The 26,033-nt window shown below is 33.0% G+C and overlaps 1 protein-coding gene across 1 annotated transcript; it reads right to left on the bottom strand.

Annotated features, from left to right (window-relative positions):
- Positions 1 to 551: 551 nt before the first annotated feature.
- LOC149565538 (uncharacterized) lies at positions 552 to 1,427 on the bottom strand. The gene has a single exon (XM_089816341.1). The coding sequence runs from the start codon at positions 1,425 to 1,427 to the stop codon at positions 552 to 554; it is 876 nt and encodes a 291-aa protein (XP_089672467.1).
- Positions 1,428 to 26,033: the final 24,606 nt, after the last annotated feature.

Consider the following 26,033-nt stretch of genomic DNA (forward strand, 5'->3'; position numbering starts at 1 on the left):
TAGATTTTATAGATTGTATTGCATAAAGCAATCGGCCTGAAGTCGTTAGGACTTTCAGGCTCAGCTTTTTTGGGGATCAAGGTAATAAATGAATGATTGATTTCTGACAAAAGGGATCCCCCCTTTCTAGAAGCTTCTAAAGCCTCCCAGAGATCATTCCCGAGAATATCCCAGCATTTTTGATAGAAGAAGACCTGAAATCCGTCTGGTCCAGGAGATTTTTCAGGATTCATGTCGAAAATGACATTTTTAACTTCTTCAAAAGAGATGGGTTGATTTAAAACTTTATTATCTTCAGGGGAAACAAGTTTTGGGATAAATTTCAGCATTTTATCTTGCTCAAACTTATTGGACCCTTCCAGATTGTTCAAAAGAAGTTGAAAATGACTTACTAAAGTATCTGCAATTTCGGATGGGGTATCCTTTACAGAGCCATCCATCGATCTGATCCTCTTAATTGTGTTCCTGGCCCTATTGAAGAGAGTAGAATTATGAAAATATTTGGTATTCCTATCCCCTTCTTCGAGCCATCTCTCCCTAGATTTCTGTTTCTAGAATACTTCTTCCTTGGACAGAATATCTTCTTGTTTAGCCAACAATTCCTTTTCAAGCATGTAACTATTGTTGTTCATGCCATATTTAATAATATGCAAGTTCATATCTCTAAGCCTGTCTTCTATGTCTAATTTTTCTTTAAAAATGTTTTTGAATTGTACCTTGTTCCATTTTAGGATTGACTCTTTTAACATCTTCATCTTGGAAACAAAAACGAACATCTTGGAGCCCTCAAATTCGCCTTGAGACCACCATATTTTGATATTTTCTAAGAAGCTAGGATCTAAGAACCACATTTTTTCACATTTGAAAGCACTTCTCATGGGCTTTCGAGGTTCAGAAAGCTCCAGTCTTACCAAAAAATGGTTTGAACCAGCAAAAGGCATAATCTGAGCTTGGATATTGCAATTATTAATTTCTAGATTTCCTTTGATAAAAAATCTATCCAATTTTTCAGCAATATATGCAAAGTCTTTACGTCTATTATTCCAGGTGTAAACCCCGTTGCGACAGGGGATATCAACCAACTTTTGCCCATGATACCAGTTGTTAAAATCTTTCATAGGTTGGGAAAAATGAAGAGATCCTCCAGTTTTTTCATTGAGATTTAAAATTGTGTTGAAATCTCCACCTAAAATAATGGGAATGTTATCAAAATTAGTCATATAGCTACTAATATCATTCCAGACTGTGAACTTATCAAACGTACTAACCGGACCATAAATATTAAATAAAATTAGTTGTAAATTAGATTTTATACTATTGACACCCATACAGATCCAGTTATTGTGAGAAGACAGAATGTTAAGATTTATATTTCTGTGGTTCCAAATCACTCCTAATGCCCCAGATGCACCTACAGACTCATGCATGTAACAGCTCCAATTACCCAATCTTTTACCTAAATTTAAACCTTCTAATTTGTTTAACTTAGTTTCTTGTAGTATAATAATGTCAGATTCAAATTTGTTAAGGTTTTGTTTTAATAACCTTTTATTGTTAGGGGCGTTTAATCCCCTAACGTTCCAAGTTGTGATCTTCATTGCTCCATGGGAAGGCTCTTCCCCTTCCCTTTGTTAAAGAGATAACTGATTTTAAGTTGTTCCCGAGCCTTACCATCTGCTTCTCTGAGCTCTTTTAAGGATTTCCTGCCTCTCTTCACAGAAGTCTTCCCACAGTTTGGCACTTTGTTTCCTTCCCAGTGCATGGAAATACCCAGCTGATCTAGGTTTTCAGATGCACACTGCACTGAACTGATCCTTGAGCTGTCAACCTTATGTGGATCCTTTCCATCGTCCTCATTTCCTATCTCTGATAGAAGCTGGTCAGAGAATGCTAGATCTTTATCTGTCGGTTCTTCCACAATTTGAGCTATCTCTGATTGTGTGTTAGGGTCAGCCTCCCTTTCAAAGGATTGCAGATCCTTCTTAAGATCAGAGAAAGTATAGTTTTCCCCTCCCAACTTTAAAACCTTTCTCAAGAGTTCCTCTTTTTGAGCTTGAATATCCTCTGCTTTGTTCTCAGAGTCAAAAACTCTGCAGAGCTCTTCCGATAATCTTTCTATGTATTCGTTATCCTCCTTTTTTAATAGTCCTATCTCTGATTCTGTCTGCATATCCTCATTCTGATTTAGAAAATTCTGAAAAACATGAATGGGGATAACTTCAGGGACCGATTCTGAGAAATCTTCCAATCTGTCAGTATGAGCTTTCTTAGGAGAAGGGGTTTGCCAGAATTTGGTTAACCTCTTCATAGGTTCCTTATTGATGTTGCTTACTACTGAGAAGTCTACTTCTTTGCAATCCACATTAATGTTTTCTAATCCATTGCCGCTTTCAGTTGCTGTTGCGAACAACAATACCTGTTCTGCTTCCTCTAATTGATTCAGAGGAGCGACTTGGCTTTCTATTTTAGTCTCTAATTGTACCTCTGTTTTGCTTAAAGCTTCCCTGTTTGCCTTGCTTTTCTTAGATTTCCTTTCTTTCTTCCTGTCCTTTTTCCGAGGCTTCCTATTATCCACAATGATGCTCTTCAATCTCTGGCTGTAAAGTTCTTTAGAAGAATCTTCTTTGATATTACAGTCCTTTATTAGTTCTGGTTGTTCTCTAGATACTTTTTCCTTCTCTACCTCTGAGTCCAGACAAATACCCTCCTGCGATCCAATCTTCACGCTTTTGACCAAATCTAGATTCGTGATTTGTTTGCCAGATCCCGAATCAGAACCTAAAATCCCTAAATTATGTCTTAGCTGTTTTGTCTCTAATTTCTTTTCATATACTTCTGACAAATATCTATCAAAGTCGAAAGTTCTGGGAATATAACTGAAGGAGGAATTCTTATCACCATCCATTATAATGATTTCTGAAATTCTGCCCTCATACTCTTGGAATTTTAATTCATAAGTAGATATGTTTGTAATTAATTTCAAGTTTCTGGGATTTTCATTATTTGAGTTCTGTTTGATTAGTAATTTTAGGTTACTGCATTTTTCGAAGGATGCATCAATACCTACTAAATTTCCTACAGCATTCCCTATGCATTTGATAATGTTAATATGACAAAGCTCTGGTGGGAATGCAAATAAAACGAACCATTTAGCCAAATTAAGATTTAAGCAATCCTCCCTACAATTTGGAACCCAGTTAAAGAACTTAAACTCATATCCCTTAAAGAAACAAATAGGAATGTTTAAAAATTCATGTTTTAAATCAGCATCCCTAAAGATTAAAAAGATTAAATGATCAGAGTGGATAGAAATACTTACCTGGTGGCCGCAGAGATCCTCCAGCCATTCCACCAGCTGATAAAGGTTTGCCCTAGGGCCATTCCAATACAAGAAGAGGCCATATTTCTGACATCAATGCCAGCTTTCGTCACTCTCTTTATTGCTGATAATGAGCACATTAGCCCTGTTATTGTCTTGTGGAGATTCAGAAAGTTTCGAGGGGGCTCTATTAATCTGGAAAAACTCCCTTCTATGTGGCGGGGCATAGCTGGCCGAAGAGAGCAAAGGGTTATTATCCCGTTGGTTTGGCTGAGGATCATTCTTTGGCAAGCAATTGGAACCCTTCTGATTGGCATAAACGGGGGTCGGATTTCGATAAGCATATTTTGTCGCATTAAAAATGGATATTTGTCTATCTAAACTTTCTACTGTATGTATGCAGGACACAATATCCTTCTGAGGGATCGGCTCATAGCGAAATGGATGCTGCTTTGGGTACTGAGAGACCGAATTGTCCAATTTTTGCTCATGCTAACCTGCCAGGGGGGCAAAAGAATTTGAATTCGCTGACCTGGAGTTGAATTTGAAGCTTTGTCTCTTCACATCCGAGTCGGACTTAGTCTGCCCTGCACGTAACCCTAGCTTTTTCCTTTTCGCAGAACTTTTTGCCCATCGCTTGCTTACGAATTGATGGTTTGAATATGCTTTCCTCTGCTTATTTTCGCATTCTGCCATTTTTTGATTATTCATTGATAAACTCTAATAAAATTGATGTGTCTACGATAATTTTATTAGTTATTATTAACTATTAATTACGGGTATATTAATATAGGTATTTGTATAATTATTGATTAATTTAATTAATTGAAAATTAATTAAGTTAATTGTTAATTAAAGTTTTCCAATAGGGTTTTTAATTTATTTAACTATCGACAATATTGATTTAATAAAATTTTAATTATTCTATTTAAAATCAATAATTGTTATTTTTATAACTTAGATAAATAAATGATTATCCTTAGATTTTTATAGGGTAATTATATAATCATTTAAATATAGAAATGGGTTAATTGTAGGGGTTAGTTGCGAAAACTTATTACTTGAGATATACATGAAACTGGAACTTAAAACCTTACATTAACTCAACAATATATTATCATTCATGCCCAACTGTGTGATAAATCTGTTCTATGTGACTTTTTTGTTGTCTATGATTTGGAGTTTTGGGCTTTGTCCTAGGGTTGACCAATTTAGGTTGTTACCAGAGGCTCGGGGGGGTTTGTGAATGTGATATTATGATGATTTGTTCTCGATCTTTCTAAACCCAACCATGGTGATGTGTTGATATGCTCTATGACGGATGTTTTTACTAGTTGTTATTGCTTTCTAGTTTCCTTGTGTGAAGCTGAGGTGTATGTATTTGAGTTACCTAACTTAACCATTTTTGAGTCATCGATCAGTTATACTTGAGTGCTTTCCAGTTGCCTTGATGAGACTGAAGTGTTTTGCTATGCTCTTGATGATGTCATCTTGTGACATGTTTGACTTGACCATTTTCGAGTCTTCAATCAATTTTGTGTTCTATTATTGGGATCCTTTCTGGTTGCTCGTTGGAGAACCACTGGATATTGTGATTTATCATTGATGCCTTTAGATGTAGATAGAGATCTATTGTGATCATTATGATTATTATTTGATGCTACTCAGTTGCTCATGGAGAACTGATGTGATTATTGTGGATTATATGTATGATGTTTTCAGTCGCTTGTATAGGACTGAGGTGATTTTATTATGATTCTTTGATTTGTGATTTCATGAGCCTAGGGTAGGTTATCTATGTGTAGTGTCGGGAAGTGGCTTGCAATGGGTGTCGGGGCCCTAAGAGGCTACTTGGAGAAACCCATTGTAAGTTGGTTTAATAAGTGACAACATCTCACCTAAATACTGACTTAAATGAACCTAATAAGATAATTGCATGTTCTCTCCCATGCCTTGAGTGCTAGTATAGACTAGGATGAGGTAGAGAGAATGCTTGGATGCAACCTTGCATTCCATAGTATGCCTTGTCAATACGAGAGGATACTAGTGGCCGCAAGATCACAGGGGACCCGAGATTCCTAAGGGATTGCTCGGGTAACTTCCAACGTGACTTTTGCGATGACACTTTCCCGCTTGCATAGTAGGTTTCCTACGTGTCTTTGTGTGCCTCTGGGTCTAGATGTTGATCTATGTTGGAACCTTTGAGTTAGTATACTTTTAGGATTTCCTAGACTTAGAGAGTACTTGTGTTTTGTGTTTTGATATCTTGTTTGGGACTTGAGACTATCTCCTCAGCGCGGTGGGAGTGGGCCATTTAGGTTCCACGCGATCGGGTGGTAGTGCTTTTTACTCTTACCATTGAGATCCATCCGAGACACCGTGGCTAGAGTATTCTTGTTGGCATATACTTTCATTATGTTCATGGATTATTATGATGGATGTTATATCATTATGGATGTATGGATGTATCATGTATGTTATTAGTTTCATTTATTTTATTGTACTTTGTATCATGGATTCGAGGATGATGTATCTTTATTTTTATATATGTATATTCTTTTAAGCCTTCCATACCCTGTGACATGTATAGTGGATGATTGAGCATTCTGAATTAATTTGCCAAGAGGCATTCAGAACAAATGTATATTATGGACATTGGACTTTCTTATTATTCTTTCATGTGGTTGTGGTAGTTGTTAGACTTAGAATTAATTAAATTTAAATGTGACTCAACGTCTTGGGATCCTTAAGGAATGTAACCTGTTATGTATGTTTGTTGATGATTACATGTTATTGCTTTCGCTACTATGTGTTTGATGTGTATGTTATACTTTCTTACTTTTAAAAAAAAGTGTTTAGTAAACTTGGTAAAACTTTAGGTTAATTCTTTTTGATCCCTTGGCGGGGCGTTACAATGATAGTATCGATGATCTCTTTGGTGGCTTTGGATGTTGCGCATGGGGGATGGCTAGGGTCCATGATGGTCTAATGATGTTATTGACGGTTGGGAGGAACCACACACTTAGTTAGTTATAGTTCATGATGGATGTTTATATATTTATGATGGATGGATGTATCGTGTATGTTATTAGTTCATTTATTTTATTGTACTTTGTATTATGGATTAGAGGAGGATGATGTATTTCTATTTTTACATATGTATATTCTTTTAGCCTTTCATACCTTGTGACATGTACAGTGGATGATTGTGCATTCTGAATTAATTTGCCAAGAGGCATTCAGAACAAATGTATATTATGGATCTTGGAGTTTTTTATTATTCTTTCATGTGGATGTGGTAGTGTTAGACTTAGTATTAGATTAGATTTAAATGTGATTCAACGTCATGGGATCCTTAAGGAATGTAACATGTTATGTATGCTTTAGATGATTGTATGTTATTGCTTTCGCTACTATGTGTTTGAAGTGCATGTTATACTCTTTCTTATTTAAAAATAAATAAATAAATATTTGGCAAACTTAGTAAAACTTTAGGTTAATTCTTTTGGATCCCTTGGTCGGGCGTTACACAATAAGAAGTAAAACCACTCCTTGTTCTCGCTTCAACAGGAATAGCTACATTTGTAAAATGTATCAACTAAGACTACATTTTTTAGATTCATGCAATCTCTTTTCTCTTACATATTTGTGCATCCCCAAGGATTGGATGGAGAAATATGAGGTGGGAAAGGTCTAGGCAAGCATGGGAAGGAAGAATTACCCACATTAATGGAAAATTGAAAATTTTCAAGAATCATGGCACAGAATGAAAAGCTAAATAGTTGTAGAAATGAGGAGAAGAGTGTTATGGTAACTACAAAGCATAACATTTGACAAGCCCAGTGTGTAAGATTAGTAATGACATTATTAAGATACAAATTCATAAATCAAGAGGTACATTGCATATGTCGTTCCATCAGAGGAGTTGAATTGAGTATTCGCCATAGCATGTAAATGTGAATCAAGCATTCCTCTTTGGAGAGAGCATGGTCTAAAATCCATTATCATGGTACGCTACATAGTTTGGTCATTTCTAAAATCAAACTAGATGGTGTCTCATTGCCAGAAAGGCATATGTAGATTTGAGGATGATATTGTCTCAGTTTCCAAATGGCATTGTTATATTGACAGTCAAGTGTCCATAGCTCTCGTAGAATTACTTGCATTACCTAATTTTCACAACCTTTCCTTTTTTAGTTAGTTGACTTATAGAAATGCAGACATTGAAGTCATTTCTAGGTTGGAAACCATTATTTTGTCAAGGAATTACCTTTTGATTTTCACTTAGTACGATTTTGTAGATCAACAATGCACTAACTCATATAAGGATTTACTATGTATTTCTCCAAAGATACAATGAATGATGGTCATTAAATTTGATGTCATACATAATAAGTCTACTCAAATAATGTGTGAGTTTGTAGGATGACAATGTCAAAGAAAATCCTATGTCATATACAATCTAAGAAAGGGCACTTCTTTGGTGTGCATACCTTGGAAGAAGGATTAATTATCCAAATTTTTGAGATAATCCAATGCCCAATTTAGGTATGAAGGAAGAGATTTGTATCCTTGTGTAAATTCCCCTAGTGCATGAGGATTACTCTATCAATTGATTTGCAATAAGACAAGAATTTGTGTGCATTGGACGACACAGTGAACTATAATTGTAGAAATATTGCACTACTCAATGTTTAGTTTTGCAACCTTATTTGTGAAAAAATTTGATGGGTTGTTTGTGATAGAGTCAATTTTTCCAAATCATATCCATTTATTCTACCAATTACAAACAAAATTTTTTCTCTTGTTTGGTATTGTCTTCCTTTTGTCAGTCTTGTTCAAATTATCCTAGTTTAAAAAATGAATGTAAGCAATTATAAATTATGCATATGCACATACTAATAAACATTAACGTGGTTGCAAAATATTCCAACTTTTGTTCAAGAAGTAAACTATACCTTCTATGTTTTTCACTTTGGGAGATTTTTCATATTGTATGACCATGCTAATTGATGTTGAAGTGTAAGAGAGCTCACTTCTTTCAATTTTTGGTTCTTTTATTTTTTTTGTAAGTTGTGTCAACTATACCTAGATTGGAAACAAACAAATTACATTTGTTTTTTTTTTAAATATTGTAGTAGAGATTTATTTGTAAAGGATATAGACCTCTCTTTTCAAAGGTAGAGAGTAGAACTCCAGTATTTTCCATTTAAAAAAAAAAATTTGATATGTAGGATATTAAAATTAGTAGGTGATTAATAGTAGTAACTATTAGGTAATAAAAGTGACAAAAATATTCAAAGTTGTCAGTATGAATACTACAACAGTATTTTTTCTTACCTAGGCAACCATTTGTATTCTACCTTTGTCTCCCTCGATGTGTTGTATTTGGTTTGAGTAGTCTCTTTTAAACATGGGGTCATTTCATTTTGTAGCTTGTTATTCTTAGGCATAACTTTTTGTATTATTGGTTATTGCCTTAATTTTTCCAGTCACCTCAAAATTGTTTCTTCTTGTGAAATGAGTGCTTTGGCTAAATGAGAATCTATAGTTACCCAATTTGGAAGAGGTTGTACTTAGTATTTTATTTGTAGTAGTTGGTATTAGGTAATAAAGAATAATACAATACAATATTGTTATTATGAATTTTGTTGAACTAATTTTGCACAAATGGCTTATTTTTTTCTGTATGGTTATTGTACGAGAGATTTCTTCTCTGTAGATGTGTTGTTTTGACCAATTACTAGTTTGAATTCTCATTGAGAATAGTGTGATGGTTATATCTAAAGTTGTTATACAATTCTTCTTAGATAGATGACATGGCGGTTCCTTGTAATTTGACTTTACCCATATTGTTTATGAGCTAATCACATTTAGAATGTGTTAGAGATGTTACATCAACCATTCTAGAAGACATACAATTGTTAGCAATCAAGATTCTTTAAATTTTTCATGTATTCCCTTTGTAATTAATGTAAGTCATTTCCATTTTTCACTATAGTGAAAATCAATGTAACAAGTTGGTAAGTATTTATTTCTAAAAACTTAGTAAATTTTGTAAATTATTTCTTGCATTGAATTTGAAATTGAAAAATGAGCAGGTTTAGAAACATTGAGCAAAGAATAATGTATAAAGGAAACAAACCTTTCTAAGGGGGAGAAGGTACATAAATCCTTATCATCCCAAGTTCTTCTTGTTTGAGATTACCTGTAGACACTAAAATCTAGTATTTGTCAAAATGTAGTGAGTAATAGGCATTAATTAAGTACCAATTATGATTTTTTTGGTGTGACTAATGTTGACATTATTGGACATACCTTTCCTTGCTATTTTGAGAGCAACAACATACAAGCCTCTTCTTTTTCCTTATAATGTTGTATGATTTATTTTACTTTATTTTTGAATTGCAATTAAAAGAGAATGGTGGTGGTATTTGTAACCCTTGTACATTTCACCTAAAATGTTATAGTAAAGGTGGGGCCTTGGTGTTTGACTTTACTAATATCAATCATTGTCTTCTTGAGTGTCAAGCCTTGTAATTTGTGTATAGTGATAGCCCATGTCATTCGTAGAGGAATTTGCTTATGATTCCCTATATTATAGGTTGCTTTGGTATTGTTTTTGGATTTTTTTCATCCCACAGTGGACCATTTTAGTTTTCAAATGTTACAATCACATATGTTGGTAATTCTTGTGGTTTTGATCTTGTGTAGTAGACAATACCTTTGACTTATCTAGGTGACCCATTTACAAGGCTAGCCTAGATCCATAGGTTTTTCATTGGTATTACATGTTTTGATTTTTTTAGTAGTACTTCTTGGGGTAGTTTCTCATCATTATCAGTATTACCTAATTTATGTTGTGTGTGTACTACAAGGCTCAATGCAATAGGTACATTTAGTTATTGCAACCTTTTTCTATTATGTATTGTTACAAGTTCATTTGTTGGGAATAAGTCAATGGATAGGTCAAAATATTCTTGTTCAATTTTTGTTAGGTTCTTGTTTGTTGCTTGTTATTAACAATTCCCAATCCAGTTGTTTTAATTCTGTATTGCATATATTTTGTAAGGTTTCTCAAAATTGTACTTGTAGTCAATTGCCACTCTCTTGTGTATATATTTTTCACAATGTTACAACCGTATTAAATTCTTGCCATAGATTTTTTTGCAATTGTATGAGATGCATAGATCAGTTCGTCCATCACATGTGGTAGTTATGTAGAGTTGCCTACAAGTATGATATTAATTCCCTTGAAGCAATGTGTTGATTTTTTGGTATTTCTTCATGGAGCCTACTATCAATTTTTAGAAGCATCTTTGGCCCAATGAAGGTCATATCATCGACGATAACATATCTTGTATTTGTCTTCTCTTCTTAGAGAGATGTTAATGGTTGTGCTTGGAGAGGTTGCATGTCTATGATTGGAATCTTTAGGGTTGTGTGTATTGTTGAGGCTTGTATATTAAATGTAACTATTCCTATTGGAGCAAGACCAAGGAGTGGGTTTACTTCTTGTTGTCCTTGTCTTTGTAGTGTGTTTCTTATTCAGATGATGAGATAGAATTTTCCAATTTCGTTGTTCCTTGTTTCTTAACTATTCCTATTGGAGTAAGACTGAGGAGTGGGTTTACTTCTTGTTGTCCTTGTCTTTGTAGTGTGTTTCTTATGTAGATTATGAGATATAATTTTTCAATTTCATTGTTCCTTGTTTCTTATGTTCTAAGTCAAATTTTTAATACATATCTATTTTATTTATTATCATAGTGATTTAGATATTTTATTATTGTTTATTGCAATTTTGGTATTTTTATTGATTATTTTAATTATTAACAAATAGATTAAAAAATTTATTGTCAAAATTTTTTTTTTTTTTCAATAAGGACATATTCTATTTATTTAATACAAATCTGTTTTATTTATCATTCTACAAAATTAAGAATCTTATTATGATTTATCTCAATTTTGTTATTCTTATTTAATAAAGAAAATTAAATTTATTAGTTATTTTAATTAATAAAAAATAGATAACAAGATTTTTTGGATTTTACTGTCATAATTTTTTTTTTCAATTAATAAAAATTAATTTGATTTTTTTTCTATAGGTAATTAGTCAAAGCCTAGATTATTTACTATTCATTTGTTATTATTGTTAAGATTAATTATTATTATGTTTTAATCTCAAGTATATTCGAACCTAAGACCTCCCCAATAAGAGGCTCACAAATCACCATATGTTGTAGACTATTGCCTAATTTGATTTATTATTATAGAGATTCATGATTTTTTATTTTTTTGATTTTTTTAAAAATTAAACATATTGTATTTGTTTTTTATGAAAATTAAAAATATTGATTTTTTAAATTTAATTTTAAATATAAAAAGTAATATTAACTTTAGTATATAAGTTTTTTTAAAAATTGATTCAATAGATGAAATTTTGTTTTATGAAAATAAATATATATAGAAACAATTATTTTTTATCTTTAATATAAAAAGTGATCTTAGATTTAGTATATAAAGTTTTGAATATATTATTATAATTTACTTTTTCTAAATGTGAAGACATTATCATTGTATTTATATTTTTTCTATTTTATTCACTCGAGGATATTATTATTTTTTAATTAGGAAATAAAATAATTATTATTTTAATTAATTGAAAATTAGATTTTTTCTTTTTCTTTTATTGCTAAAAGAATAATTAAATGAAAGAAGAAATAAACTTATTTTACTATCATTTATCAAGAAAACATACAAACTTTTTATACTCACTTCACTTATACTTTTAATACTTTATTCGTTTAATACATATTTTTTCACACAAAACAACACAACTTTTAGATTTTATACAATAAATTTTGTTCACTCTGCTATTATTTTATATATTATTATTATTTATTTTTATTTTCAAATTGATTAATTAAAAAGATAATTAGTTTTATTATTTTAATGAATAACAAATAGGTAATAATTATTTATTTTCAAATAAAAATAGAAATATATAATATTGAACATTGTTTTCTTAATGTGAACATATTTTTCAACCATCAAAAAATGGTTTAACGATTTTGTAAAGGTTGTTTTATGACTTTTAAAGTAGTTTCACAGTGTAAGACAATTTGTTTGAGCAAAAAGTATAAGGGAAATCCCACATTAAAAGCCTATCAACTAAGCATCAATAGAATTTGAAAGTTTATATTATGAAAGGATAATAAATTCAATTGTGAAAGTCTCTCTAGTTACGTTTTAAGTTTGCATATTACTATTTATCTAATATCCTTCGTAAATTCAAAAGTAGAAAAACAAGGGTTTTGTTCTTGCAGACAAAAGTGTCCAAAGGTAGCTTTAACGAGTCATTAATAGTGTATTAGTAATATATCAATCTATAATTTCAAACTAAGTTGATAGATATAAAACTAAATAAACTAACATATTAGAGTTTTTAAAACTTAAACTAAAATGCCAAGAAACAATGAACAAGTATCTAGGCAAATAGACCACCCCAGTCATTGGTAAGGACATTAAAGGGATCCTTATAATTTCCTTCATCATTAGCATCTTTACTTAGCACATTCTTATGCATTGGAAAAACTATGGTGGATGACCTATGTACGACCCTCGATTTTAATCGAGAGAGGTTTGGCATCTTCTTCTCTAAGTCAAGGACCTTCACGTTTAAGGAAGCTGACTCCAAAGTAGTAGGTTGATAATTAGTGCAGGTGTTGATCTCCTTAGCATGATGGTTGTCTTTAGCTCCTTCTGTGACATCTTGGGTCAGGTATAAATCATTTGTCTGGTAATGTTTGAATGAATTTTGGATTGACCACTACTTTACTTCTTTGAGTTATCTTCATATTTAGAATCCACATAGTCTTTTGCCCCACAATCTTCATCATTTTTGTCCTCCTCCACCATCTTTGTACATTTTTTTTCCAAAGAGTGTCACATTTCTATTGTGTCTCTTATGGTTGGACCCACACACACTCTTGTTCTCATCCTCTCTATTGTCATGGGTAACCTCGTCCTTGTTATCTATTTGCACAATTTGAAATTAGATCTTTGTTTTTTTTGGCCAAAAGCATATGTTTCTCAATTTTCCCTCTTTTACACTTTTCCAAAGGGACTTATAAATTAGGTTATTAAAAATAACTTAATAACCAATTAGTCCCTTTCCCAAATTAAATTAGGCAATTCCAATTACATTAGAATTTAACCACAACAAATTAGTCGCCACTAAAATATTGATTAAATAAAATCTCTCTTAGTCATTAAAATAATATTTAATTTAATCTCTTTTTTTGTGTGACAATTGTAGAATCCTAAATGCATACACACGCTCATGGGTCTAATCACATAATGCATTATGAATCTAGATTTACCAGTAATTAGAGGCTTAAAATAACACATCAAGGATACATCACCCATACAGGAATGATATTGGCTCAACATGAAATGTCTGATCACTAACTCCATGTGCCACTACCAGGGAAATACGTCTTACAGAATAAACAAATACAATTAAGTATAGATGCACAATATATCATAGCCAAATCAACAAGTACATAAACCACGTAATTAAGACATCTAATCAATTTCACATTTAAGTAGCCCATTTTTTCATAAATTTTTGAAAAAGGCAAGATGAATATTTGTAGCACATAAATCAATGAATCCAATATCGATAACTCAATTATTCTAAAATTCAATAATGGAAATAATAATTAGTTACTCAACACCAAATAAGGCCCAATTAAAACACATGATCTCAGGTAATCATCCCACAATAACATCATAAATATAAAGTCAACATGGTCCAACATAAGAGTAAACACTATTGTAGGAACATAGTCAAGTGCAACAGGACAATAATACATAGTACAACCACTATTCATATCTCAAGATAATCACACAAAAAAATTGTGATACTGCGTAAATCTAGGTTACCACTGTTAAAAACTTCACTAAAACCATCTAGTACATCACAATCTCATTAACCAAGCATAAACATTATCAACCAGCTAAAACAACAATATAAATCAAATCACCCCAAGGTTGTAGACCACTCATGGGTCCCAATCATGATCACTCACAAAGAAAACCCATCACGGTTGTATCCATCACGATGACTTATAGAAATCAAATGGGAGAGGCACTACATAACTACTCAGTCATTATCTTTATAGAGAAAGTATTGAATGCTATGAGAAGAGTAGATTTTGATAGTAGTTGAAAAGCGGCACCTGACACCGAAAATAGAAGCATCAACAGTTACAGAAGGTAACATGAGTGAACAAAAAGATAGAGGTGATGCAGGGAGTCAATTAAAGGAAACTACAACTCAATAGGCATAGGAGAAGTGTGAAGGCACTCAAACCAAAGGACCCAACGCATCTAATCCAATAACTAACAGAGGAGAAAAGACAACAACAAAAAGGAAGAGGTGATGTCAATGATGATAAGGATAAAGACAAAGATGGAAAGAAGGATCACATAAAAGGAATTTAAAAAAATGATTCTAAAGCCAAGAGGGAACAAGAAGAAGAATAAGAGGAAGAGGAGGAGGAAGATAATGACTCACCTAGTGATGATCCCCAATTTGACATATTTAAAGGAAAATGTGTTAACTTTGAAGAAGAAGGATAGATTTGAATTCAAGTGAACCTTCAATCTAAAGATGGATATAGTGTTGAAAACAATTCATTAATTGTGTATTATCTTTGATGTTACACAAAGTGTCATATCTTTACCAGATAGTGTATGCCAAGCTCACTCAGGCATTGAAGACAATTTCCTGTGTCTGCCAAGCATTCCAGAGTTTGCCAAGTTTAGAAGGCACTGACTATCGAGTCCACTCGGGTGTCGATGACAAGTTCACAGAAGTTGAGTGTTAACCGAGCTCACTAGGGTAACAAAGGAAATGGTGGATAGAACTAGTGTTAACCGAGCTCACTTGGTTACTAAAGGAACTTTGTGAAGATGCAATGTTAACCGAGTTAACTTAGTTAACATAGGAAAATCATTTCTATGTTAGTGTTTACCAAGTAGGGTCGACTAACGAAGGATTTTCGTGTTTTGGTATGTTAAGTTCAATGGATTTGTTTGTTGTTTCTAGCCTACTGAAGAGATGAATATTAATTATTCTAAGTTATATTCAAGCTGACTTAACAATGCATAAGGTATAAGATCAAGTTGAGGATTGAATAAGTGCAAGTATATGGAAGAATAGAAGATGCTTAGAGGAAGCAAATTAGAAGGATAAGCATAATATCCTTGAGGAGCTGCAAAGATACATTTCATTAGGAAGGATCAAGTATTCGAGCCATAATTTAGATCTATAATCAATAATTCAGTTTCATCAGAAATCAAGTCATCTCATTGTTACTCTCTAACCATTGTGGCAGTGATCTAAATCTCTTAACAGAGTTGTCTTAACAACTATTTGTAAATCCTTTAACAAGGTGGCATTTCTAGATCAAAGTGTCTAAAGACCTCTAACAAGGCAACTCCTAAAAAGGTGATTAAATCCTCTAATAAGGTCACACCTAACAGTGTGTTTTGTAACCTTTATCAGGGTTGGCTCTTAATAGGGCTCACTTCAAAAGAGTGAAAACCAATAACTAGTTGCAATTGGTGATTTTTCCCAAATTGGGTTTCCACATTAAATCTCAGTGTCACTTGTGTTCATGCTATTACTTTCTTGTGTACACAACTAAGTTAATTAAGGTTAATCTTAGGAAATATCTTAAGATCTTCATGTTAAGAATTCACCGAGTTATAATTGTTATTTCAGTGGTTACTAAGTTGCAACATATCATCAACATTAACCAAGTGCATGCGTGTTTATTGAGCAACAATATTTTCAGTAGTGTTTATGTTTTGAGCTGACATCTAAGGGATTTGGAATTTATTTTAGTGGTAACTGATTCAACCCTCCCACTACTCTTATATTTCCAAAAATTGGTATCAAAGCTTTTAGTGCTTGCAGAAAAGATTTCAAGGACCTAAGCTAAAGATCAGGATGTCTTACAAAAGGGAGATCCCCAAGCTGAATAGAGATAACTTCAAGGCATGGTAGGAACTCATGAGGTTGCATTTGGAAACCATTGGAGATTCAGGCCTAAAGTACCTAGACACCAAATATGTGACACCTACTGGAACTATGACTGTTGAAAAAATTGCAAAGAAGAAGAGTCATAACATTATGATGATTGATATTGCTTCATCTCTCAACTATGTCGAATTTGATGAAGTCAAAGATTGTGGAACTGCTTATGAAATGTGGATCAAGCTAAAAACCATTTATGGAGGAGATAATAATATAAGAAGAGCTAAAGCTAAAAGTCTCAGACAATAATTTGATCAAGTAAAGATGAGAGAAGATGAGAACATTGCAAAGTATAGTGACCGAATCAAAGCTAGTGTTTGTGCAATCAAAGCTTTGGGAGGAAAGATTGAAGATGAGACATTGGTAAGTAAGTTTCTTAGAACACTTCTTCCTATATATCTAGTCAGAGTATTAGAAATTCAAGAGATGAGATGAAATTCAAAGAATGATATAACATTGGATGCAATAGCTGGAAGATTGACAACATTTGAGTTAGATAACTATGATAAGTATGTTCCTAGTTTTGGCAACCTTGAGTTTGTGTTTGAAACCAAGTTGTCACTCAAGAAGAAAGCTATAAGGTCAAAAGGAAAACAATTCAAAAGTGAAGAAGAAGATAGTTCTGACAGTGATCTTGAAACTATTGATGCATTACTTGCAAGAAGATATCCCAAAGGCAAAGGAAAGTATAAAGGTAAAATTACTTTAACTTGCTTTTCTTGTAAAGAAGTTGGTCACATTGCTGCAAGGTGTCCAAACAAAGAAGACAAAGATGAAAAGAAGCACAAAAAGTTTAAAGGAAAGAAGGATTTCAATAACTTCAAGGACTACGAGGACAAAGGTAAGAAATCTTTTTTTATGGCTAAAGATTCAAATAGTAATGATGATGATGAGATGTTCTATATTCTTGTAAAAGATGAATCTGATGATGATGAAGATAAAATGACACTTATTTCTCATGTTAGCAAAAGTGATACATGGATTATTGATAGTAGTTGTTCACATCATATGACTGGTGAGAAAACAAAGTTTGTATATATGGAACATTGTTATGGTGGAAGTGTGAGTTTTAGAAATGATAAACCATGTTGCATAAAGGGAAAAGGTTGTATCTCACTAAGCAATGAACTCAGATGTGATAATGCTTATTGTGTTGAAGGACTAAAGCATAATCTACCGAGTGTGGCACAATTGAATAACATTAGATTCAAGGTAGAATTCATGAATGGGAAGGCCAAGCTATTAGATGGGAAAAGAAATCTAGTTGGGTTTGGTAACCAAACAAAAGGTAACTTATTCTACCTAGATCTTAGTGAAAGTTCATGTTTCATTGCTCAAGTAGAAGAAAGTTGGTTATGGCATAAAAGGTTATGTCATGTGAACTTTGATAACCTAATCAAGATAGCTTGCAGAAAAAAAAGAGTGAGAGGTATTCCTAGTTTGAAGACGCCTGATTTGGGCCTACGCAAAAATTATCAAATTAGTAAGATGGGCAAGACAAGTTTTAAAAGAAAAAACTCATTCTGAAGAAGTCTTGGAGCTGGTTCATACAGACTTATGTGGACCTATTGGAATTGAGAGTTATAGTGGAGATAAGTATTTTATTCTTTTCGTTGATGATTATTCTAGAATGATGACTATAATGTATTTGAAAGATAAGTTTGAAGCATTTCAAAAGTTTAAGTGGTATCTAGCAAGAGTAGAGAAGGAAGCTAGAAAGAAGCTGAAGTGTTTGAGATTAGACAGAGGTGCTGAATTCATTTCTAATGAATTCAATGAATTTTGCATTGAAAGAGGAATTAAAAGACAAGTATCAGCCCCTGGTACACTACAACATAATGGTATAGGTGAAAGAAGGGACAAATCCATCATGGATTATACAAGAGCTTTGATGATAGAAAAGAATGTTGCAATCAAATACTGGAAGGAAGCAATCAGTACTGTAGTGCATACCTTGAATAGAGTACAATTGAAGAAATACTCAAATCAAAATCCTTATGAACTATTGTATGGCTACAAACCTAATGTAAGTTACTTGAAAGTATTTGGTAGAAAATATTATATCTTGAAGGAATCTAGGAAAGCTAAATTTGACGTCAAAGGTAATGAAGGCATATTCCTAGGATATTCCTGTGGAAGTAAAGCATATAAATATTTGAATTTATCCACTCATAAGATCGTAGAAAGTGCACGTGGGAGAATTGATGAGTTTGTAGAAAAGAGTGAAGAAGAGAGCAATAAAGAACTTGAGGACTACATAAAGTTAATCTACTATGAACCTAATACATGGCCAAATCTAACTGGAAGTCATCAGACTTCACCTCTTGAGTCCCCAAAATCTCCATAGGCTACTGAGTTGCATCTAGTGCAACTTGAGTCACACTCTAAAGGACTTGAGTCATAATCAGAAGCTACTAAGTTGTTGCTAGACAAATTGAGTCTGATGGACCTGAGTCACAGACAATGGGACTTGAGCTTAATACAGAAGATCATGGCGAGGCCAGTGGAACAAGTTCTAAATCCAAAGTACCTGTATTAGCATGATATGTTAGAAGGCACCATGCACCAAATCATATCATTGGAGATAAGTCAGATGGAACAATGACAAGAAACAAATTGAAAGGTACATATTTTCTTAATGAATTTGAACCTAGATTAGTTAAAGATTCTTTGGATAATGAAAGCTGGATTGAAGTAATGAATGAAGAGATAGAAAATATAGAAAGGAATAAGACCTAGACTCTTGTTCCTAGACCCAAGGATAAGAATGTAATTGGCACAAAGTGGGTTTTTAGAAATAAGCTAAATGAAGATGGAGAAGTTTCCAGAAACAAAGCAAGGTTAGTATGCAAAGGCTATTCTCAAGAAGAAGGTATTGATTATGGTGAAACTGCTCCTATTGCAAGAGTAGAAGGTGTTAGAACTTTACTTGCTTATGCAACACATTAAGGATTTAAAGTTTATCAAATGAATGTGAAATCTAAATTCTTGAAGAGGAAGTTTACATAGAACAAGTAGAAGGTTTTGTAGGTCCTAGCAAAAAGGATATGGTTTGTAAACGACACAAAGCATTGTATGGTCTCAAGCAAGATCCCAGAGCTTGGTATGAAAGACTTCATAACTACTTGATAAAGATTGGTTTTCAAAGAACAAATGATAACAACAACCTAAATATCAAAGAAGGACCAGACAAGAAGATTGTGTTGGTGGAAATATTTGTGGATGACACATTGTTTACTAGAAATGATGACTTGTGTAAAGCTTTTTTAGAAGAGATGAGTAAAGAATTTGAGATGTCCATGTTTGGAGAGATAAAATTATTTGTTGGATTGCATATTCAATAGAAGAAAGATGGTATCTACATTACTCAATCCAAGTATATCAAGGAGATACTAAAGAAATTTGGAATAGAGGATTCAAGACCAGTTGGAACACCTATGTATACTAGACATAAGCTTTCCAAGAATGATGATTCCAAGGAAGTAGATCAAACCACATCTAGATCAATGATTGGAAAATTGCAATATGTAGTGCATATAAGGCATGATATTGCATTAGCAGGTTGGTATGGTGGAAAGATCCTCAACAAATCCTAAAGAAAATCACATGATGGCAATCAAGAGAATCATGAGATATCTGAAAGGTATTGAAGACTATGGATTATGGTACAAGAAAGGAGGCAATTCGGATTTAAAGGTCTTCATAGATGTTGATTGGGTAGGAAGTGTTAATGACAAGAAGAAAACTAGTGGTGGAGCATTCTTTCTTGGTAAAAGACTAGTGTCTTGGACAAGCAAGAATCATAATTGTATTTCTCAGTCTACAATAGAGGTAGAGTATGTTGCAACAATAGTTAATTGTTCCAATGTTGTTTGGTTCAAGCAATTTTTGGTAGGTATGAAGATAGAAATCAAGGATCCGGTGGTTATCTTCTGTGATAACACCAATACAATTAATATATCAAATAACTGTGTAATGCATACCAATACCAAGCACATTGCTATGAAATATCATTTTTTGAGAGAATTGGTGCAAGATAAAGAGGTAAGATTGGAATATATAAATACTAAAGAACAAGTTGTAGACATATTCACTAAGCCTTTACCTAAGGATGTATTTTTGTATCTAAGAGGTAAGTTAGGGGTTATTCTCCTATTTGAAGCTCACTAAAATGAAGTTTAGTGATGCATCAACTAGAGCATGTTGAAGATGAGTCAATTGGTCCAGTATTAAAAAGGGTAGATTGCATATGAATCAATACATAAGGTACATTGCTATTCACTGAACATTGTCTCTAGCATAAGATGTCAGAGAGGGAGAGTTTATTGTCATATTCATAGAAATTTTATAAAGGAGAGTTATGTGACGAGGGAGAGTTTGTGGAGAGTTCAATCATATATTAGTCAAAGATGTCAAAGAGGAAGAACTTGGTGTGAAATATTCAGAGCTCATATCAAAGAGGGAGTGTTTTCTATCAAAAGGAGATGTTGAAGACAGAGTTTGCTGACAAAGGGAGAAACTAAAGGCAAAGGGAGTTCCCATTGATGGAGGGAGTTCTCTTGGATGAGAATCAAAATGAAACTAAGGATATGTTCCTTACTTTATTTTTCTCTAAAAATTTCATTGTATTATGACATGTTGTGTTGCCATCAATTCCAAAGAGGGAGATTGTTGAAAATAATTGATTAATTATGTATTGTATTTGATGTTACACAAAATATCATATATTTACCCGACAATGTATGTCAAGCTCACTTAGGCATTAAAGACAGTTTCCTGTGTCTGCCATGCATTCTAGAGTTTTCCAAGTTCAAAAGGTAGTGACTACCGAGTTCACTCAGGTGTCAAAGAGAAGTTCACAAAAGTTGAGTGTTAACTGAGCTTACTTGGGTAACAAAGGAAATGTTGGATAGACCCAATGTTAATTGAGCTCACTCAATTACTAAAGGAACTTTGTGAAGATGCAATGTTAACCAAGTTCACTTGGTTAACATAGGAAAATCATTTCTAAGTTGGTGCCTATCGAGTAGGGTCGACTAACGAAGGATTTTCTTATTTTGGCATATTAAGTTCAATGGATTTTTTTGTTGGTTATAGCCGACTGAGGAGATGAATATTAATTATTCTAAGTTATATTTAAGCCATCTTGACAATGCATAAGGTATAAGTATAAGGTCAAGTTGAGGATTGAATAAGTGCAAGTATATAGAAGAATAGAAGATGCTTAAAGGAAGCGAATTAGAAGGATAAGCAAAATATCCTTGAGGAGCTGCAAAGTTATATTCTGTTGGTGTTTTTACACTACTAAGAAAAAAATTACTTAATACCAAGATGACGAAGATTGCAATAACCTAAGGATTAGTTATTTCCTATAAACAACTATATTTTCTTCAGATTTGGACCCAACTTCAACAAAATCATAGAAGATTTTCTACTATTTTGGCTCTGCAAAACCAAGGTGGGTGCACCTAAGGGATAAGAAATTCACAACTTGATACTACATTCATATTTCACTCATTCCATGACATTTTACAACAATATTTCATCCCTTATAGAAAATTGGTCACAATTCTTCTTAGATCTATAGATAATTTTGGACAATAGCAGCTAATTAAGAATCAGAGGTTAAATGTAAATAAGTGTTGACCAACTTTGACATTCTTCAAATATTTAAAATTGATTTTGATTTTTAAATATTTTCTTGACATCTATCTATGATCTTTCCATATGCTAGCTAAAATAATTGATCAATGCCTCATCTATTGAGATTCAGAGTCTATCCAATTTCTTGACCTAATTGACTGCATTACAATCAATTTTATCAGCAATTCTCACTAAAAACTCATTCTTACACGTATCCTTTTACTAATTGGAAATCCTATCATATTCACTGAAGAATTTACTTAATTCATTGAATTAAAAGCAATAATGAACTGATATACAACCTATCTTAGTTGTATTCAATTAGACAAGATTTGCTCATACAATCTCAAGATAATTGGATGATAAAAATGGAGACAAGATTCAGAGAGAAAAGATAATGGGGATAGTTCATCTTTGCATTAATTTTCTTTGAAAATTATAACACTATAATATAACTCAAAACAACTCAAAATAAGACACTATGATGTTGTAACCTCAATGAATTCTCAGAATTTGCAGAGAAAGTACATCAAAGAGTTGTAATCAAGAAAAATTGGACCAAAAAAACTTAGTAAAACTAAAATTGTACAATGACTCAAACCCCTCCTCTAGCCCTAGAATCTCACCTATATAGTGTGAGATGCAACAAGCTTTAGGCATAGAAGATACTGACAGCTGTCCTTAAGAAAAAAAAAAAATTCACATTGTTATTGTCACAAAAAAAATAAAATTGGTGCAATAGAATGTTTTCATCATGAATATTCTTTAGTGGGGACCATTTTCTACTACACCTTTTATTGTTGAGGATTTCATAATTGGCTTTGATGTTGTTGTAGCTTCTCGAAAGATGTAGCTAATGAAACTGCACGTGATGGGCCTAGCTCAGATGTCTGCAATGTTACTTCAACTCAAAAGTCTCCATCCATGTCATCACATACTGCCAAAACTATCAATTTGGACTTTGATTATGCTAGTTGAAATTGGTTGTTTATTCTTGTCCTCTTCTACCTGTACTGATGTATCAATTATTTGAATTTCATCTTGATCATCATTAATTTCATCCATTTCTAACTGTTTAGCATAGACAAAATCTACCATCCATTTGTCAAATAATGTATAATCTGGCCAATTAAATGTAGAATATCATGCTTCCTTTTGATTACATATTCTTCAATTCTGTCAATTTGAGCAAAATCTTTCCTCAAAGAATCATAAAATAACTGTACCTTTACGACTTCTTCGGTTGTAGTTGCCCACCATGAATTTCCTTTTTCATTTACAACATTATTCATTTGAAGGCAAAATAAGTCATTCAATTCCTAGGCCCATTCCTCTTTATTTTTCAATTTATCCCTTTTGTCTATGGCATGTGGGAAGAGTTCAAAATCAATACTCTTATATTTGTCAAGATAATTAATGATCCTCTTTTGTAATTCAACTCTTTATCATCAAATTCTGAGAGATCATTGGTCGTATCATAAGTCTTTTCTATATATTCATAGGATAAATTAATGACAAAAAAATATAGAAGAGTAACATCTTTACTTCTTTTACTCCATTTGTTGACAATTGGCTTCAAGGCTTCATTATTTGCCTTTATTTCATCCCACATATTTATTGCCTTTGTTAGTTGCTCATAAAATGATGGCCATCAATTTTATTAACTAAATACATGAGAGATTTCCTTAGCTTATCCTTATATTGAATATTTAGTTCCACATGTAGTGCCCACAGTTTACTCTTTTCTTCTTCAAAATCATCTGCAATATAAAATTTAGACCTTTGTGGGGTATCTAGAATTTGAACATGAGGAGTGGATTTAAAAGGCTCCATTGGTGGATAAGGGTAAGTAATTTGAGGCCTGCTAGATTCTACCACTTTTCTCTTTCCTAATTGCTTATCCATTTAGGCTACTTGAGTCTCTAACTGATGTATCATGTTCCCTCCCTCCTCATATGCCTTTAATATTTCTTCAAACTAGGCATTTAGCTCCAAGAATTTACCTTTATCTTTTTCAGCTACTACCACCCCAAAGTCCATCATCTCCCTAGTCATTTTGGATACCTTTTCACTATCTAGCTCATCTGCTCTATAAACAATAATACTACTTGTATGCTCAACACTTGAAACTTCTTGTAGCCTGGTTTTCTCTCTCTTTTTAATAGACCATATCACCAATGCTTGGTAATCATTGTTGTATTTCAAACCTCTATGTGTTTGTATGATTTCCTCCTCAGTTTTAAACTGAGTATCTTTTTCTTTCCTAAAAGATTCAAAAATCATAGCATTAGCTATGTCCCACTCAAGTAAAATTAAAACTCCAGAGTCTCTCAAAAGTTGCCTTCCCCTTTTAGGGGTTAATTGTGCAAATTCTTCCATAAAGTTATCTTTAACTTCTTCTTCAATCTCAGAGTCCAACTTATTTGGTTGCTCTGCTTTTATTTATTTACACTTATTTTCATAATTACCAATGTTTCTTCTCCACAACAATTCGGCAAAGGCTATAGAATTTACAAAAAATTCATCATCAATGATTTTTTTGGAAGGTTGTGCAATCATAGGGTCTATTTCCTTACCTCTATAGTCTACAACAGTAAGATCAAAAGATGGCACAAGAGGCTCTTCAGGTGGTACTCCTTCAATATCAACAGTTGTAATCACAATGTCCCTTTCGCCTCCAATTTGCCTCAATTATTCTCTCAGAGATGCTTCATCATCTAGTCTGAGTGGATTTTGGGATGATGAATATTCTTCTACATGAGAAGATGAACCCTACTCTGTTCCCTTCTTCTTAGGGTCATGTATGTCAAGAGGGCTTTCAGACCTTGGCCTCTTGTATGGAGGAACATATTGTATGTTTTGGGCCATTACATACCCGACATTTCTTTGTAGTATATATTGTCCCAAGGTCATAATCATTCTACTGGCTAGCCTTCTCTCCAACTCAACAACCTTGCCTGGGTATGTTTTTTTTATGATCTCCTTTTTCTCATTTAGTGTTTACATGATCCCATCAAAGTTATTAATTAACATATCTATTTTCATTCCCCAATATTTTTTATCTGTAAGGGATTATATTTTGGCTCAAAAGCATTTATAAAGTCTAAGATTTTACTATAAACTATCCATTTTTCTTTTCTAACCTCTTGTTCTTGCAATGAGAACTTATTTTTGATTATGTCCTCAGGAAAATATACAATTTGTATATGAACCTTAGCCTTATCCCTTTCTCTGAGGAGGTCATAGAATCCCTCTAAATCAACAAAACGAGCATGGGATTGGGCCATATGATATTTATCTAAAAATTTCCTAAGGTTTCTTCATCCCTTCTTAACAAACACAAAACTATGAATGACAGTAATCATTGGAAAGAAAGTACTTTTAGATTTTCCTGGCAAATCCTTCTCCTCAACTGATCTAATTTGCCATAATAATTCAATAATACCTACCTTCAAAGGTACCTGGTATGGTAGCACATGTGGCTTTCCCAAAAAGCCATAAATTCTTAAAACAGTGGAAACAATATATGGAATGATATCTCCCCAGTTGTGGCTTACCAATAGTCCTTGGGCATGGTCTTTGGGTCTAATTAATCATGACAAAGACTGTGGTATCCTAGGGCTATCTCCTATCAACAACAATATGAGCCTTGTAGCAAAATATCTATCAAATCTGACAAAGTTGGCATCAGTTATCTCCCATGTCATGTCTGCACTCCATAGTTGCACAGTTTCTCTCCATTTCTTTCCAGTTCCAATTTCATCTCCTTGGAGAAAAATGTAACTCCTTTATATAAGCATATATACATTAACATAGAATACTAGCAAAAGGGCTTGTCAACTTTAGCTTTTGCTATCCCAATCAAGCCATTATGGATTTCTTCAGCCAAGAAAGAAGCAAAATCAAGAATTGAACTCATTCCATACTAAAAAGTTTGAGCAATAATAAGAACAATAGAGCCTG

The sequence above is a fragment of the Cupressus sempervirens genome, chromosome 3 (assembly GCF_028749045.1).
Source record: "Cupressus sempervirens isolate cs-2001-9-10 chromosome 3, ASM2874904v1, whole genome shotgun sequence".
NCBI lineage: Eukaryota > Viridiplantae > Streptophyta > Pinopsida > Cupressales > Cupressaceae > Cupressus > Cupressus sempervirens.